Raw genomic sequence first — 14,623 nt, 5'->3', positions numbered from 1 at the left:
GGTCCTCGGAGTGGGGGCAGGGAGGGATCAGCTACCTTTGGCCCCCCCACACCTTTTGCATGAGAGAGACGACCCCCTGGGGTGGGGGGTCTCGCCATGAGAGAGGGAAGAAAGGGAACCCCCCCTCCAAAATCTTTCCCGGTAGGGGGGGGGGCGACTTAAACCAAAGGTCACGGTGATTTTTCTGGATGGGGGGGAAGGGGCGAAAGTTGGGGTGCTGTTGGAAAAGGGCTGGGCGGGCTGCCCTTCGTCCACGTGGGTCTGTTTCTCGGGGGGGAGGCTGGGGGTGTTGAACGCTGCTGGGAAGGTGCATCCAGCTCCGGAGGGGGGGGGAGAGAGTCGCTGAAGCATGGCATTGGGGAGGGGGACTGAAACTGGGGCAAACTTGGTGGGAGGAGGAGGAGGGGGGGATGGGGCTGCATGTGGGCGTCCGAGTCTTTGCAGCTGGCCGGACGTTTTGCAGCAAGCAAATCGACCCCCCCCCAAAAAAAACACACACACACACACCAAAAAAAGGATTTGGGGTCTTGCAAGCCTCCGACCAGCCCCCCCCCCCGGCCTGCTTTTGCAGAGGATGCTGCGCTGGGGGGTGGGGGCGCTGTGCATTTGGGAGGAGGCCGCCTCCTTTGTATTGCACCGCCCCTTTGGGGGGGCTGCAGGGACCCCCCCATCCCCTCCCCGCAGGTTGAGGACCGGCAGGGGAAGTCCTCCCTTTCCCATCCACCCCTCCCCCGCGCCTGGGATTGCGCCCGCGGGCGCCTCCTTGCAAGCGGCCTCCTGCCCTGGAAGCCCAACGGAGGCTGCGCGGGGTGCGGCTGTGGGCCGCTCCAGCCCCAGATGAACCTGAAAGGGCTTGCAAAGAAGCCCCCGGGCGGGCCTCGATTGCAGAAGCCGCCTCTCCGGGCGGCGATCATGGCCGCCCCCCCCTCTCCGCCGCGAGGAACTCTGGGGCTTGTAGTTCCGCAGAGCAGCCGCTGCAACAGGGCTGGTTACCTTCTGCAAAGCGCCTTTGCTCGTATTCCGCCCCCTCCCGCAGGAGACCTTGGGGGCGGGGGTCTTGCCCGCCCAGGCTTCTGGCCATATTGTCATGATAATGGGGAGGGGGGGGGCCGTTTCTGGCCCACAATTGGCTGATGCTCTTTTGCTTCTGCTGCCCTCCTTAGGCAAGGGGAATTGAATTGAATTGAGCGCTGGGGAGGGGGGGGCGAAGAGAGGGGTGTTGGTTTATAGAGAAGGGGGGTTGCATTGCAATTGCACAACTGGACAGCCATTTGTCTGAGATGGGTATAGGGTCTCCCGCTTGAGCAGGGGGCTGGACTAGAAGACCTCCAAGGATCCCTCCCGGCTCTGTAATTGAACACTTATTTGGCTGGTGATGAGACATAGGAGGAATTTTACCTCCAATTGAGCTCAAAATTGGACAAGTCTTGTAAGCGGACCCCTGGTAAGTTGTTAACTTAGCAACACAGTTAAGTGAATCTGACTTGGCTTGCCAGAAGATCGCAAATGGGGGGGTCACGTGACCCCCCAGGACCCACTGCGACCGTCATAAACATGAGCCAGTTGCCAAGCACCTGAATTTCGATCCAAGTGACCATTGGTGGGGAAGATGCTGCAACGGTGGGAAAAAAATCATAATTCCCCCCTTTTTTTTAAATTAGTGGTGTAACTTCAGTCACTAAATGAATAGTTGTAAGTGGAGGACTGTATATTTCTAAGTATGATTGTGGTTGCCTGCAAACCTGGATTTTTAACTTTGGTGTGGCGTTCCTGTGTAATCTCAGCAGCAGATTGAGAGCAAACGTTGACTTGCATTCTTTTATTCTTAAATGCTTGGTGAGCCCAGAACTTTGGGGAGGGGGGGGAAATCCCCTCTACAGATGTGCCAGAGGTTGCCCCAGCCTCTCTGTTCCTTAAAAAGAGGGGTGTTCCTCATGGTTTTTTTAAAAAAGCACACACACACTTTCTTCCTAAAGGGGCCCAAAATGGAGTCCCAAGAGTAATTGGGGGGGTCACTTTTTTGTGTGTTAAACCCAGAAATGACACTGAGTTTTGGCTGGAAAGACAGGAAAAAGTGTGAATTGGAAGTTGGTGCACAAGTGTTGACTCTGAAGCTCCTTTGCAGACGGGTTGTAGTTGTGTGTGTGTTTGTGTGTTCCAAAGTACCTCTTTTCTCTAGAACACCATTCTAGTCCACAGTGGTTCTCAAACCTTGGCAACTTTCAGATGGGTGGACTTCCACTCCTAGAATTCTGGGAGTGGAAGAAGTCCACCCACCTGAAAGTTGTCCCCCCCCTTTGGGGGGCAGAAAATAAGATTCCCACCTTTTGTCTGCTTTCGGCACTCTGAAATTGTAGAGTTTCAAGTTTCTAGATCTTATGGAGCTCAAGTTTGGTGGCTTGCAAAATATTCGTTAGGGGAAGTTGCATGTTCAGAAAAACAGGCACAACTGGTGGGGGGGGGCATAGAGGCTACAAGGAAATTATTGATCCTTTGCAGGATTGCAGCTGATTTAAGTGATTAAATCTTTGCACTTTGGATTTTGTCTCTAAAAATAATTGGGGCTTGAAAGTTTTTTCAGTAGAAAAGTAAAACAGAAGTTGTTTTGGTTATACAATGTGCTGCACCAACTCACTGTAAACCCCAGATAATTTCAGGCTTTTCTGGATAACAATATTCTTTACAGGCACATGCCCTTCCCCCTGAGTATATTGGCTCCTAACACCTCTGGGACTCAAGATTCTAGTCCTCTTGGTGGAATAATTTGTACACCACCCAGAGTCGCTTTATGAGGAAAATGGATGGGCTCCAAAATTAGAGAAAGTTTGAAAAAACGTTTGTGGGCCACAGCCCCCTTTTTCTCCAAAATCCATATTGTTGAAAATCTGCAAACTTTTTCACCACTGGGAAATGTCTTTGAAATTAGCGGAAATGTTTGTGGCACTCCAGACAATTTGCAATAATCCTAACCTTAAGTCCTGCAAGGTGGTTTGGGATTATTGATGTTTTATTATTTTAAAGTATTTTGGTGTTGCCAAATCATCATCAAGAGGTGGAAGGGACCGTGGAGGTCTTCTAGTCCAGCCCCCTGCTCAAGCAGGAGACCTTATTACCATTTCAGAAAAGTAGCTGTCCAGTCTCTTCTTAAAAAGCCCCCAGTGATGGAGCACCTACAACTCCTGGTGGCAAGCCGTTCCACTGGTTAATTGTTCTCACGGTCAGGAAATTTAGTTCTAGGTTGGTTTTCTCCATAGTTTTCCATCCATTATTTCTTCTCTTGCCTTCTGGTGCTTTGGAAAATAAGTTGAAAATAAGTTTGGGGCAGCCCCTCAAATATTGGAAGACTGCTATGTCTCCCATAGTCCTTATTTTCATTAAACTAGACCAGGGCAGGCAACCTTGGCTCTTTTATGACTCGTGGACTTCAACTCCCAGAATTCCTGAGCCAGCCAAGCTGGCTCAGGAATTCTGGGAGTTGAAGTCCACGAGTCATAAAAGAGCCAAGGTTGCCTGCCCCTGAACTAAACAGACCCAATTCTTGGAATCATCGTATGTTTTGGGGGGCCCTAGCCATATTTGTTGCTCTTCTCTGCACCCTTTCTAGCGTCTCAACATCTTTTTTTAATATCGTGGCGACCATAACTGGATGCGGGCGTTCCAAGGGGTGGCCTGCTTTAAAGCTTCATTGTGCTGTTTAGGAATTTAGCTTGGCGACCATAAAATTAAGTAATGGTGCAACAGGTATAATAAATCGGTAATAAGAGAGCAGTAAAAACACTGCGGGGTAAGATTGCGGAAGTTGTGTGTATGTGTGTGTTTTTCCAATTGGCAAACCACTGGTGCATGCAAAGATAGCCTTGTCCAGGCAAGTGGGAAGGGTGGAAGGGAGGGGAGAATTAAGAGGTAGATTATTAGGTGAGCCTGGAAGAGGATTAAAGAATCCGCCAATTCAACCTGGAGTTTAGAACTTGATCTACCCATTTTGAGAGGGGAGGTGCCTTAGTCTGTGCTAGCAAAAAAAGCTCACAAGTGTTTGCTTTTTAACAGTTGTGTGAGTCTTTTTAACAGTTGTGTGAGTCGGACTGGATGCCTCCTGATTTATTTATTTTTTATAAATCTAGGTACCAATACTGCAACTTACAACCCAAAATTTCTGTTGCTAATTGAGTCAGTTGGGTTTTCTCCCATGTTATGACCTTTTTTGCAATAGTTGTTGAGTGCATATTACAGAGGTTATGTTAGTAAACAGGTTGTGAAGTGGCTTTCCTGATGGACTTTGCTTGTCAGGTGATCGCAAAAGGGGACCACGTGATTACTGTGACCATCATAGAATAGAGCAGAATAGACTATAAATAATAGAATAGTAGAATAGAATAGGATAATAGAGTTGGAAGGGACCTTGGAGGTCTTCTAGTCCAGCCCCCTGCTCAAGCAGGAGAACCTATACCATCTCAGACAAGTGACTGTCCAGTCTCTTCTTAAAAACCTCCAGTGATGGAGCACCCACGATTTCTGGAGGCAACTTCTGTTCCACTGGTTAATTGTCCTCACTGTCAGGAAGTTTCTCCTTAATTCCAGGTTTGCTTCTCTCTTTGGTCAGTTTCCAATCATTGTTTCTTGTCCTGCCTTCAGGTGTTTTGGTGAATAATGTGACCCCCTCTTCTTTGTAGAAGCCCCTCAAATACTGGAATACTGCTATCCTGTCTCCTCTATTTCTTCTTTTCTTTAGACTAGCCAAACCCAAGTCCCGCAGCCGTTCTTTGTATGTTTTAGCCTCCAGGCCATGGATCATCTTCGTTGCTCTTCTCTGAACTTTTTCCAAACTCTCAACATCTTTTTTGTGATAATAGTGACCAAAATCGGCTGCAGTATTCCAGATGTGGCCTCACTAGGGTTTTATAAAGCAGTACTAATACTTTGCATGATCTTGATTCTATGCCTCTGTTTATACAACCCAGGATTGTGTTAGCATTTTTGGCTGGCTCATGGTCAGTAGGACTCCGAGGTCCCTCTCACAGTTACTGTTTTTAAGTCAGGTCTCGCCCAATCCGTACTTATACCTTTGTCAGTTGCCAGGCATCTGAACTTTGATAGGGATGCTACACCTGTGGGGAAATGGTCATAAGTCACTTTTTTTCAGTGCCGTTGTAACTTTGAACGGTCACTAAATGTAAGTTGAGGACTGTCTGTCTGGGCTTGGCCTGCTGGGGTTTTGCTGTAAGTCCCATTGTTTTCATGCCTCATCTTTCCCCTAAATCAGGAGTAGTCAACCGTGGCTCTTTTATGACTCGTGGACTTCAACTCCCAGAATTCCTGAGCCAGCTGTGCTGGCTCAGGAATTCTGGGAGTTGAAGTCCACGAGTCATAAAAGAGCCAAGGTTGACTACCCCTGCCCTAAATGAAGGTTGGAACAAAACGTCATTGCCCAGGAATCAAATCCGATCGTGAGAATCCTTCCCTTTCCTTTGTGAGGTTGCCCAGCTCCTGTGGGGAGCCCATCCAGGCCTGCTGGGCACATGGCACAACCCACATCCAGGCACGGCCCCCTGTGAGCTTCGCCTGCGCAGAGAGGAGAAACTGCAGGGTCAGGCACACCGAGGGAATGCGGTTGCTGGCACGGCCGGTTGGGCTGCATTGCTGCTGTGCTGCCAGACTCTGCATGAGATCAGGCTGGGCTTGTGCCACGCAGCTGCTCCAGGCAGCGCCAAGCTCGGGCACTTTCAGGAAGACGGGCCTGGCCTACGTGGAGCCAGTCCAAGGCCTCTGGGGTCAGGCAGCTTGAAAAGCCGGTTGCTGGCAGGGCGTGGGTATACGCCTGTCTATGAGCAAGCTTCCCCCAGCTTTGCACGGGATCCAGGAACTCAAGATGGTGCATTGCAGCTGAGTGCTCAAAGAAGCAAGATGCTAGCCCTCATGGTTCCGAACATTGATGAATCAAGGGGATTGCCAAGGGCCCTTGGTCAGTCTGTCCAGTCTGGGTCTGCCTTGGGGCGATCCCTTCACACAGCATACTTAACACAGTTAACGGATTTATTCCTATTTTTCGCTTCGTCCAAGACATGGAGCTATAAGTAGTCTCTGACTTATGGCCACAGTTGAGCCCAGAATTTCTGTTCCTAAGCAAGGCAGTTGTTCAAGTGCGTTTTTGTCCCATTTTATGACCTTTCTTGCCACAGTCGTTAAATGGGATCACTGAAATTGTTTGGGGAATCTGGCTTCCCCGTTGATTTTGCTTGTCGGAGGATCACAAAAGGGGATCACAGGACCCTAGGACATTGCTATCGTCATAAAACACAAACCAGCTGCTGGGGGTCTGAATTTTGATCACGTGATTGTCAGAATGCTGCAACGGTTGTGTGAAAAATAGTCATGTCACTTTTCAGTGCTGTTTGGTCACTAAACGAACGGTTGCAAGCCGAGAACTGTAGCTAATTTGATAGGAGGGATTCATGCATGGAAATTTAACCATGGTTCAAACTAAGCATGTTTGGATTGCTGTCTGTACACTCCAAAATATTTGCTGCAGGGCTGCAGAAAGAAGAGCTGTTTTTTCTTTTTTAAAAAAAAAACTTTTTCCTTCCTGCTTCTCGGAACCACACCACACCAAAGTGTGTACATGTGCACACACATACAGGCTTCCTGAGTTGTGATCCATGTGTCCTGGACTCCCACTGGTGTGTGGCACAGCTGGTTGAAATGTGTGTGTGTGTGTCTGCCAGCCAGCTTCCTTTGCAAAGGCCACAGTTTGGGGCACCTGGTGGAGATCGACTTCCTTTTGCACAGGCAGTTGCTGTTTCAAACTGGGGGCCAGTTGCATGTCTCGGCAAAGGCCCCACAACAAGCCTGCAGGGTAAGCTTAGCTCTTAGCGCCTTCTTAAACGGCATATGTGAGCCTGCTCAGTGAGGGGGCTCGCCTCATCTTGTTAGGATATTCATTTTAGTAGCTGGAACAGTAAAGTGTACAGTGGGTTGTAGCTGATTGGTTGGAGAGTGCTGACTCATGCATGAGGTAATCTACACTGTGATTGGTTGCTGTAAGTATAAAGGGGAGTTTCCCTTTTTTCCCGCCTTTTTCTTCTATGTGCTCTGTATACTTTTTGATTTACCTCACGATGTTCCTGTGTTCCTGACTACCTTGTCAGCTCATGCATGAGGCAGTCTATGCTGTGATTGGTTGCTGTGGGTGAAAAGGGGGGGGAGTTTCCCTTCTCCCCCCCCCTTTTTCTTCTGTGTGCTCTGTATTCTTTTTGATTTACCTCACAATGCTCCTGTGTTCCCGACTATCTTGTCTGCAGTGATTATACATGTTAAATATATTTATGTTAAATATAGTTTTATGTTAAATATAAAACTACAAGTTTGTGTTGGCATCTCTGACTTCATTTGGACACCTGCCACACAATTCCATGACACATCTCATGTCAGAAATGCAGGAACTAGAAAGGGGACAATTGAATTTAAAAAAAATAAAAAACTTCAATATAACGATACATTCATACAGTTCTTGCCCAGCGCTGGTGGAGGTATTTTGGACCAGCAAGTTATTCTGTGTGCATTTATCCGATCCCAGAGGGCACACCGTAAAAGATGGGTGGTTGTTTCAATAGTGTCACATTTGTAGTTACGAGTGCTGACTGGATCTTAAAGAATTTGGGGGCTGAAGAGATCTGTTAGGATCTGATTTCCCTCCTGCCCTTGGCCCACCTGTTGACGTGAGGCTGAAGATCCCTCGTGAATTTTTTCTGCCTTCTCAGTCTGTCCCCCCTTTGAACCATCTTCTAGTTCAGAGGTCCCCAACCCCTGGGCTGCAGCTCACTCCCGGGCTGTGGCCCATTCGGAATTGGGCCACACAAATGGCTTTGCCAGCTCATGCATGCCCGACTTACACAAGCAGTGGGCTGGTTCTTCCCTGGGCCACCAAGTTGTAAAGGTTGGGGACCGCCACTAATTGACCTTCCTAGAAGCCCCTGTTTATTCCTGTCCCCACCGAGGTGGGCTTCCTGCAGACAGACACGGAAAATGGCCCCAAGTTCTTCTCAAAGGCACCTTCCCCAACTTGGATGCTCTTCAGCCACCTGGAAACTGCGGGTCGCAGCTCCTCCTGGAAATGCCAGGAACCCCCAGTTTGCTGCTTGCTCCTAGCCTTAGCAGTACCGGCATCAAGACAGTACAGGCAGTCCTCAACTTAACAACCACAATTGGGACCAGGATTTCTGCTGCTAAGCAAGGCAGTGAAGTCCGTTGTGCCTGATTTTGTGACCTGCTTTGCCATAGTTGTTAAGTGAATCATTACAGTTAAGTGACTTGTTAAGCGGATCCTCTCCCCCCCCCCAATTGACTTTGCTAGCGGGAAGGTTGCAAATGATGGTCAGGTGACCTTATTGGGGTGCTGAAACCGTCATAAGTATGTGTCGGTTGTGACAAGTGCCTGAATTTTGATCGCACGTCCATGGGGGTGCTGTACTGCTATAACTTTAGTTGCTAAATGAATGGCTGTAAGTCAAGGCCTGCCTGTACAAGTAGTCCTCAACTTAACGACCACAATTGAGACAGTGATTAAGTGAGTTTTGCCCCATTTTACAACCTTTCTTGCCATCGTTATTAAGTGAATCCCTGCAGTTGTTAAGTTGGTAATACGGTTGTTAAGTGAATCTGGCTTCCCCATTGACTTTTCTTGTCAGGAGGTTGCAAAAGGGGATCCTGGGACACTGCAACCGTCACAAGTACATGCCAGTTGCCAACTGTCTGAATTTTGATCATGTGACCATTGGTGCGGCAATGGTTGTAAGTGTTGTTTCAGTGCTGTTGTAACTTTGAACGGTCACTAAACAAACTGTTGTAAGTTGGAGACTTCCTGTACCGTTAAAGGTACCCATAGGGCTGTCGGAGTTCTGGGAGGTTTGAGGGACCTGCCTTGAATCCCACCCCCTGATAGGTGAGACCTCACACCCCGGAATTCCTAAGCTGTGCCCAGTGGGGTTCTGGGAGCCCGAATTTGAATGCCAGCGTGGCTGCGTCTTCCTTTCGTAGGTGAAGGAGCTGGTGCTGGACAACTGCCGCTCGGACGATGGCAAGATAAGCGGGCTCTCCCCGGACTTCGAAAACCTGGAATTCCTCAGCATGATCAATATCAACCTTCTCTCCATCTCTAACCTTCCCAAGCTTAACAAACTCCGGAAGGTGAGCACCTGGAGCTCCCAAAACCTTTGTGTGTGTGTGTGTGTGTGTCTTTGTGTTGAGGGGGATCGGAGCTTGGCCGTTTCAGCTTCTGTACTTTGCAGTGAGCTGTTCACTCTAAACCAGTGTTTTCCCAATCTTTGGGGACCTTAAGGCATGTGGACTTCAACTCCCAGAATTCCCTAGCCAGCATGGGGTAGCATGGCTGGCTGGGGAATTCTGGGAGTTGAAGTCCACACCTCTTAAAGTCCCCCAAGACTGGGAAAACGGTTGCTCTTGATCATTCCTTTTGCCAAGATGCAGGGGGGAGGCTTCAGTTGGGTGGTGGCAGCCTCCATTTTGACTCTTCTGACCTCTCCCCCCACCTGCACTTGGCCCTAACATGCCCTGTAAACAAAAATCTACCCTGATTTTTTGTTTGCCTTTGTCTTCTCCATTAGCCCCACGTTTTTATTTTGTTTTATATTTTATTTAGTTTTGTTATATATTTTTATTTTTCATATTTTATTTCATTTTTTTATTTAAACATGTTTATATTTCAATTATGTTTTTATTTTTCAGATGTTATTGATATACTGTATTTAATTTTATTGTGTTTTTATTTTTCATATTTTATTTCATTTTTTATTTAAATATATTTATATTTCAATTATGTTTTTATTTTTCAGATGTTATTGATATACTGTATTTAATTTTATTATATTTTTATTTTTCATTTTTTATTTAAATATATTTATATTTTAATTATGTTTTTATTTTTCAGATGTTATTGATATACTGTATTTAATTTTATTATATTTTTATTTTTCATTTTTTATTTCATATTTTGTTTGCTTATATTTTAATTTATTATGCATTTTTACTTTTCATATTTTCTTTAGTTTATATATATTTTTAAATATTTTATTATGCGTTTTTTACTTTTTATATTTTGCCTTATTTTATTCCGTTTCATTATTTTATTTATTCAGTTTCCGTAGCTGCCCAGCTTTAGGAGCAGTATTTCTATTGGGGGGGGCAGCCTCTCACGCTGAAGCTTGCCTCAAACCTGCCTCGTCTTTCGGTCCCATCTGGTTTGGCTGGTGGCATTTTTGCACCACGGAAATGTATTTTTATTAGGATGGGTCTTAGTCATCCGAAACCTGAAGCTGTTGTTTTTATAGCCCACAGCCTAGAATCTGGGAGGGTTGAAGGATTAGCAGAGTTGCCTAATAAATCAGTATGTTGAACATGCTGCCTCAGTTTCCCCGTTTGCCCTTTTCTGTTTCGCTAAGCAGAAGGGCCCCAATTCGGCTTTAGAATAGAATAGAGCTGGACGGGACCTTGGAGGTCTTCTAGTCCAGCCCCCTGCTCAAGCAGGAGAACCTATACTATTTTGGACAAGTGACTGTCCGGTCTCTTCTTAAAAGCCTCCTGACGGGTCTTTGTAGGGTTGGTGGGCATTCTCTGGGTGGGTGGGGGGGGAAATGGCCATGTGGCACAATCCACACACAAGGAGAGAGAGAGAGAGAGAGAGCGACCGGTTGTCTCTTTGTGTTTTTGTTCCGGCGTATCTGGAGCCATGTTTGTTTTCTTTTCGGCAGCTGGAGCTGAGCGACAATCGTATTTCGGGCGGGCTGGAAGTCCTAGCGGAAAAAACACCAAATTTGACGCAGTTGAACCTCAGCGGGAATAAAATCAAAGAGATCAACACGCTGGAACCTCTGGTGAGTTTGCCCGAAGGGCCAGTGAGGGATTTTGCCTGTGTGTGTGTGTGTAAAGACATCCAAACTTTGGCGGGGGAGGGGGGCTTCTTGGAGTTTGCCTGGGATTACAGGTAGTCCTCAACGACCTCAATCGGGCCCAGAATTTCTGCTCTTAAGTGAAACATTTGATAGTGCGGGTTTTGCTCCCTTTTACGACCTTTCTTGCGCCAGTCATTAGGTGAACCACTGCAGTTGTTAATTTAGTGGTACAGTTGTTAAATGAATCTGGCTTCCTCCATTCACTTTGCTTTGTCAGAAGCCGGCTGACCGTGGTCACGTGACCCCGGGACAGTGCAGCTGTCATAAATAAAGGCCAACCTCCCGGGTTTTGATCACGTGACCATGTGGATGCAGCAACGGTCGTAAGTGTAAAAAACGGTCATAAGTTCACTTTTCCCAGTGCCCTTGTAGTAACTTTGGTCACTAAATGAACTGTTGTAAGTCAAGGACTACCTGTAGCTGGTGAGTTTTTTTTTAAATCCTGCGTCTGTAGAAGGTTACCAGATTCAGAAAAATATGGATTTGAAACTGGATCTAGGTCGGGTGGAGATCTACGACCCTTTACGACTTGAGGACTTCAACTCCCAGAATCCCTCAGCCAGCATGGGGAACCATGTCCCTTTTTGACTTGCGGACTTCAACTCCCAGAATTCCTCACTCAGCCAGGAATTCTGGGATTCGAAGTCCACAAGTCATAAAAGTCTCCTCCCCCCCCCCACACCTTAAGATGGAGAGAAATTTATTGTAGCAACAATTGTGTGCATTGGGGAGGGGATGGATCCAGCTGCTGTGTGCCTGGGGGAAGGGGAGGAGCCAGACATCCCCCCCCCTGAATCGGGCCACCTTCTCCCCTCCCGCTGCAGAAAAAGCTGCCCCACCTTCGGAACCTCGACCTCTTCAATTGCGAGGTGACGACGCTGATGAACTACCGGGAGAGCATCTTCACCCTCCTGCCTCAGCTGATCTATCTCGATGGGTTTGACGCCAGCGAAAAAGAAGCCCCTGATTCGGACCCGGAAGCCGATGGGCTGGACGATGAGTACGACGAGAACGGAGACGGTGAGTAGTGGGACTCCGATCTCGCGGCTGTAGCTGCCATCTTGACTTCTCTATCTCAGAGAGCGGGTGGCCCAGAGCGGGGGTTGGCCCAGAGCGGGGAGGAGGAAGGTGTGTGCACGAACACCCGTTGCGCGAGTGGGGCTCTGCATGCAGGCATACATGTGCACATCAGCCAGCCACTCACGTGGCCCGGTAGCCTGCAGCCCAGTAGTGGGCCGTGGCCCACAGGTTGGGGACCCCTACATTAGAAGATTGTTTGTCTCTTCAAGGCCATATTAAGCCTTTTCGAAACCTTGAGAGGTTGAATGGCTCTGCTGTTATTTGGGGGGAGGGCAGACTCTGGGGTCACGGAAAAGGCCTGCGATGAATTCCCATGTGGTTTTGTGTTCCCTACCATTAGCAAACATGTCTAAAGCTTCTCCCGTGTTGGCTTAAATTGTCCCTTTTTCGCTACCTTGAGGTCTAGAACAGGGCTGTCCAATCTTGGCAACTTTTAAGACTTGCGGACTTCAACTCCCAGAATTCCCCGTTCATCATAGGTGGGTGAGAAATTCTGGGAGTTGAAGTCCACAAGTCTTAAAATTGCCAAGTTGGGAGACCCCTGGACCGGAATCCTTTTCATACGGAGGACGGGGTAACTTAGGGCTGCACCCTGCCTGGCGAAGAGCAGAAGATTTCTAGGGATCCCGTCTGATCTTTGCCCTCCAGGGTAACTAGGAGTTCACCGACTCCCCTAGCACAGGAACCTGATTCTAGGAATCGGCTGAGCTCTCAGTTCATGGAGGTGTGCAGGTAGTCCTCGACGCACAAGCACAATTGAACCCCAGATCTCCGTTGCTAAGTGAGACATTTGAGCTTGGCCCCATTGTTTAACCTTCCTTGCCACAGTTGTTAAGTGAATCATTGCTGCTTTTAAGTTAGCAACATGGTTGTTAAAAGGAATCTGGCTTCCCCCATTGACTTGGAGTTCATGTGACGGTGGGACGTTGCCCCCGTCATAAATGTGAGTCAATTGCCAAGCGTCTGAATTTTGATGGTGGTGATCCTTCAACGGCTGTAAGTGTGAAAAACAGTCACTTTTTTCAGTGCCGTTGTAATCTCAAACGGTCACTGAATGAGCTGTTGTAAGCCGAGGACTGCCTGTGGTGGCGAACTCGTCTCTGATGCCGGGGGTGTCTCTTGCTTGTAGAAGATGAGGAGGAAGAGGAGGAGGAGGAAGACGAAGAATTAGATGACGAAGATGACCTGGACGGCGAGGAAGAGGAGAATGGGGGCGACGATGAAGTAAGTCTAACATCCCATATTCTGCACAAAGCCTCCACTGTGAAGGATACACCGGCTTTTTTTTTTTTTTTTTTATCGTAACAAATCTTGTTAAAAAAGAACTCTGTGAATCTCAGCTTTGGGGAAAATCTAAATTATGAAGTGGATCGCTGCTGCCGTTAAGTTAGCAAATGGTTGTTAAAGTGAATCTGGCTTCTCTTAATGCCTTTGCTTGTCAGAAGGTCACAAAAGGGGGTCACGGGACCCCGGGACATTGCCACCATCATAAACGTGAGTCAATTGCCAAGCATGGTTTAGATTTTTCCCAAAGCTGAGATTTGCAGAGTTCTTTTTAGCAATTCTCTAGTACAAGAATTCCACCAGGTGGAATTACAGGTAATCCTCAACTTTTTTTTTTTTTTTTACAAAAATGTCCCTTTCTCCTTCAGGATGATGATGACGAGGATGACGGCGACGAGGATGAGGATGAGGATGAAGAAGCTGGTGAGTATATTGTTCTGACTTCGGCGACTGAGAATCAGGTCTCTGGTTGAGTTGGGAGGTCCTTTGGAGATCATCTAGACCAGAGGTCCCTAACCTTGGCCACTTTATGACCTATGGACTTCAACTCTCAGAATTCCTCAGCCAGCCATTACAGTGGTTGGATTCGGTCTGAACGCCGATCTCAGTCCCACCTCGTCCTCTAGTACGGCTCCCTGTCCAGCAGTCACGGGTGTGACTCTCCTGGCGCCCCTTCTTTGCCGGGATGAGAGAGGAAGCGGGGATAAGACGCCGGTTTTCCACCTCACCTTGGTCTCCTTTTTCTTGCAGAGGTCCAGCAGGGCGAGAAGCGGAAACGAGATCCCGAGGAGGATCCCTACGAAGACGAGGATGAAGACAATGACGATTGAGTCCGTCCGTCCTCCTCTTCGGCTCCTTTTGCAAGCCAATCCGTGTTTTTGGCGGACTGTTGTGACTTTCCCGGCCTTAACCGCCCCCTCCCCTTTGTGAGACTGTGACGAATCCCCTTCCCCTCTTCTGCCGCCGGCTCTCCGCTCTTTTGTACGGCCGTGACACCCCCACAGTATATATTTTTTTAAGATGTAGAAAAAGGGGTAGGTGTTTCAGGAGAAGTTGGATAAATTTTTTTTTTTTTGGAGTTAGCTTTCTCTTCCCCCTCGCACTGCGCCCCCTCTTTCCTCCCCCCACCCACCCCCGGATATAGGAGGTATTTGCGACCAAAGGCTTACCAATGCAAGGGCAGGTTTGATTGAACCTGCAAGCAATTGGGGTTCCTCTCTTCCCCCACCCATCCTCGCTTTGCCACCCCCCCTCCCTCCTCGGCCACCCTTGATTCCAGATGCGATTCCTGGGGGGGG

General features: G+C 48.0%; 1 protein-coding gene across 1 annotated transcript in view; it reads left to right on the top strand.

Moving 5' to 3' along the window:
* Nucleotides 1-14,333, top strand: part of LOC107298659 (acidic leucine-rich nuclear phosphoprotein 32 family member B) — a 16,627-nt gene extending 2,294 nt beyond the window's left edge. Inside the window, exons 2-7 of the mRNA XM_015828037.2 lie at nucleotides 9,031-9,180; nucleotides 10,761-10,883; nucleotides 11,786-11,981; nucleotides 13,171-13,265; nucleotides 13,694-13,748; nucleotides 14,076-14,333. Coding sequence (XP_015683523.2) covers nucleotides 9,031-9,180; nucleotides 10,761-10,883; nucleotides 11,786-11,981; nucleotides 13,171-13,265; nucleotides 13,694-13,748; nucleotides 14,076-14,155 — 699 coding nt within the window. The 3' untranslated portion in view covers nucleotides 14,156-14,333. The remainder of the gene's footprint in view (nucleotides 1-9,030; nucleotides 9,181-10,760; nucleotides 10,884-11,785; nucleotides 11,982-13,170; nucleotides 13,266-13,693; nucleotides 13,749-14,075) is intronic.
* Nucleotides 14,334-14,623: the final 290 nt, after the last annotated feature.

This window comes from Protobothrops mucrosquamatus, unplaced genomic scaffold (genome assembly GCF_001527695.2).
Source record: "Protobothrops mucrosquamatus isolate PMUCROS unplaced genomic scaffold, P.Mucros_1.0 scaffold4169, whole genome shotgun sequence".
NCBI lineage: Eukaryota > Metazoa > Chordata > Lepidosauria > Squamata > Viperidae > Protobothrops > Protobothrops mucrosquamatus.
The sequence above is the reverse complement of the archived record's forward strand: the minus strand, read 5'-3'. Positions and strand labels throughout refer to the sequence as shown.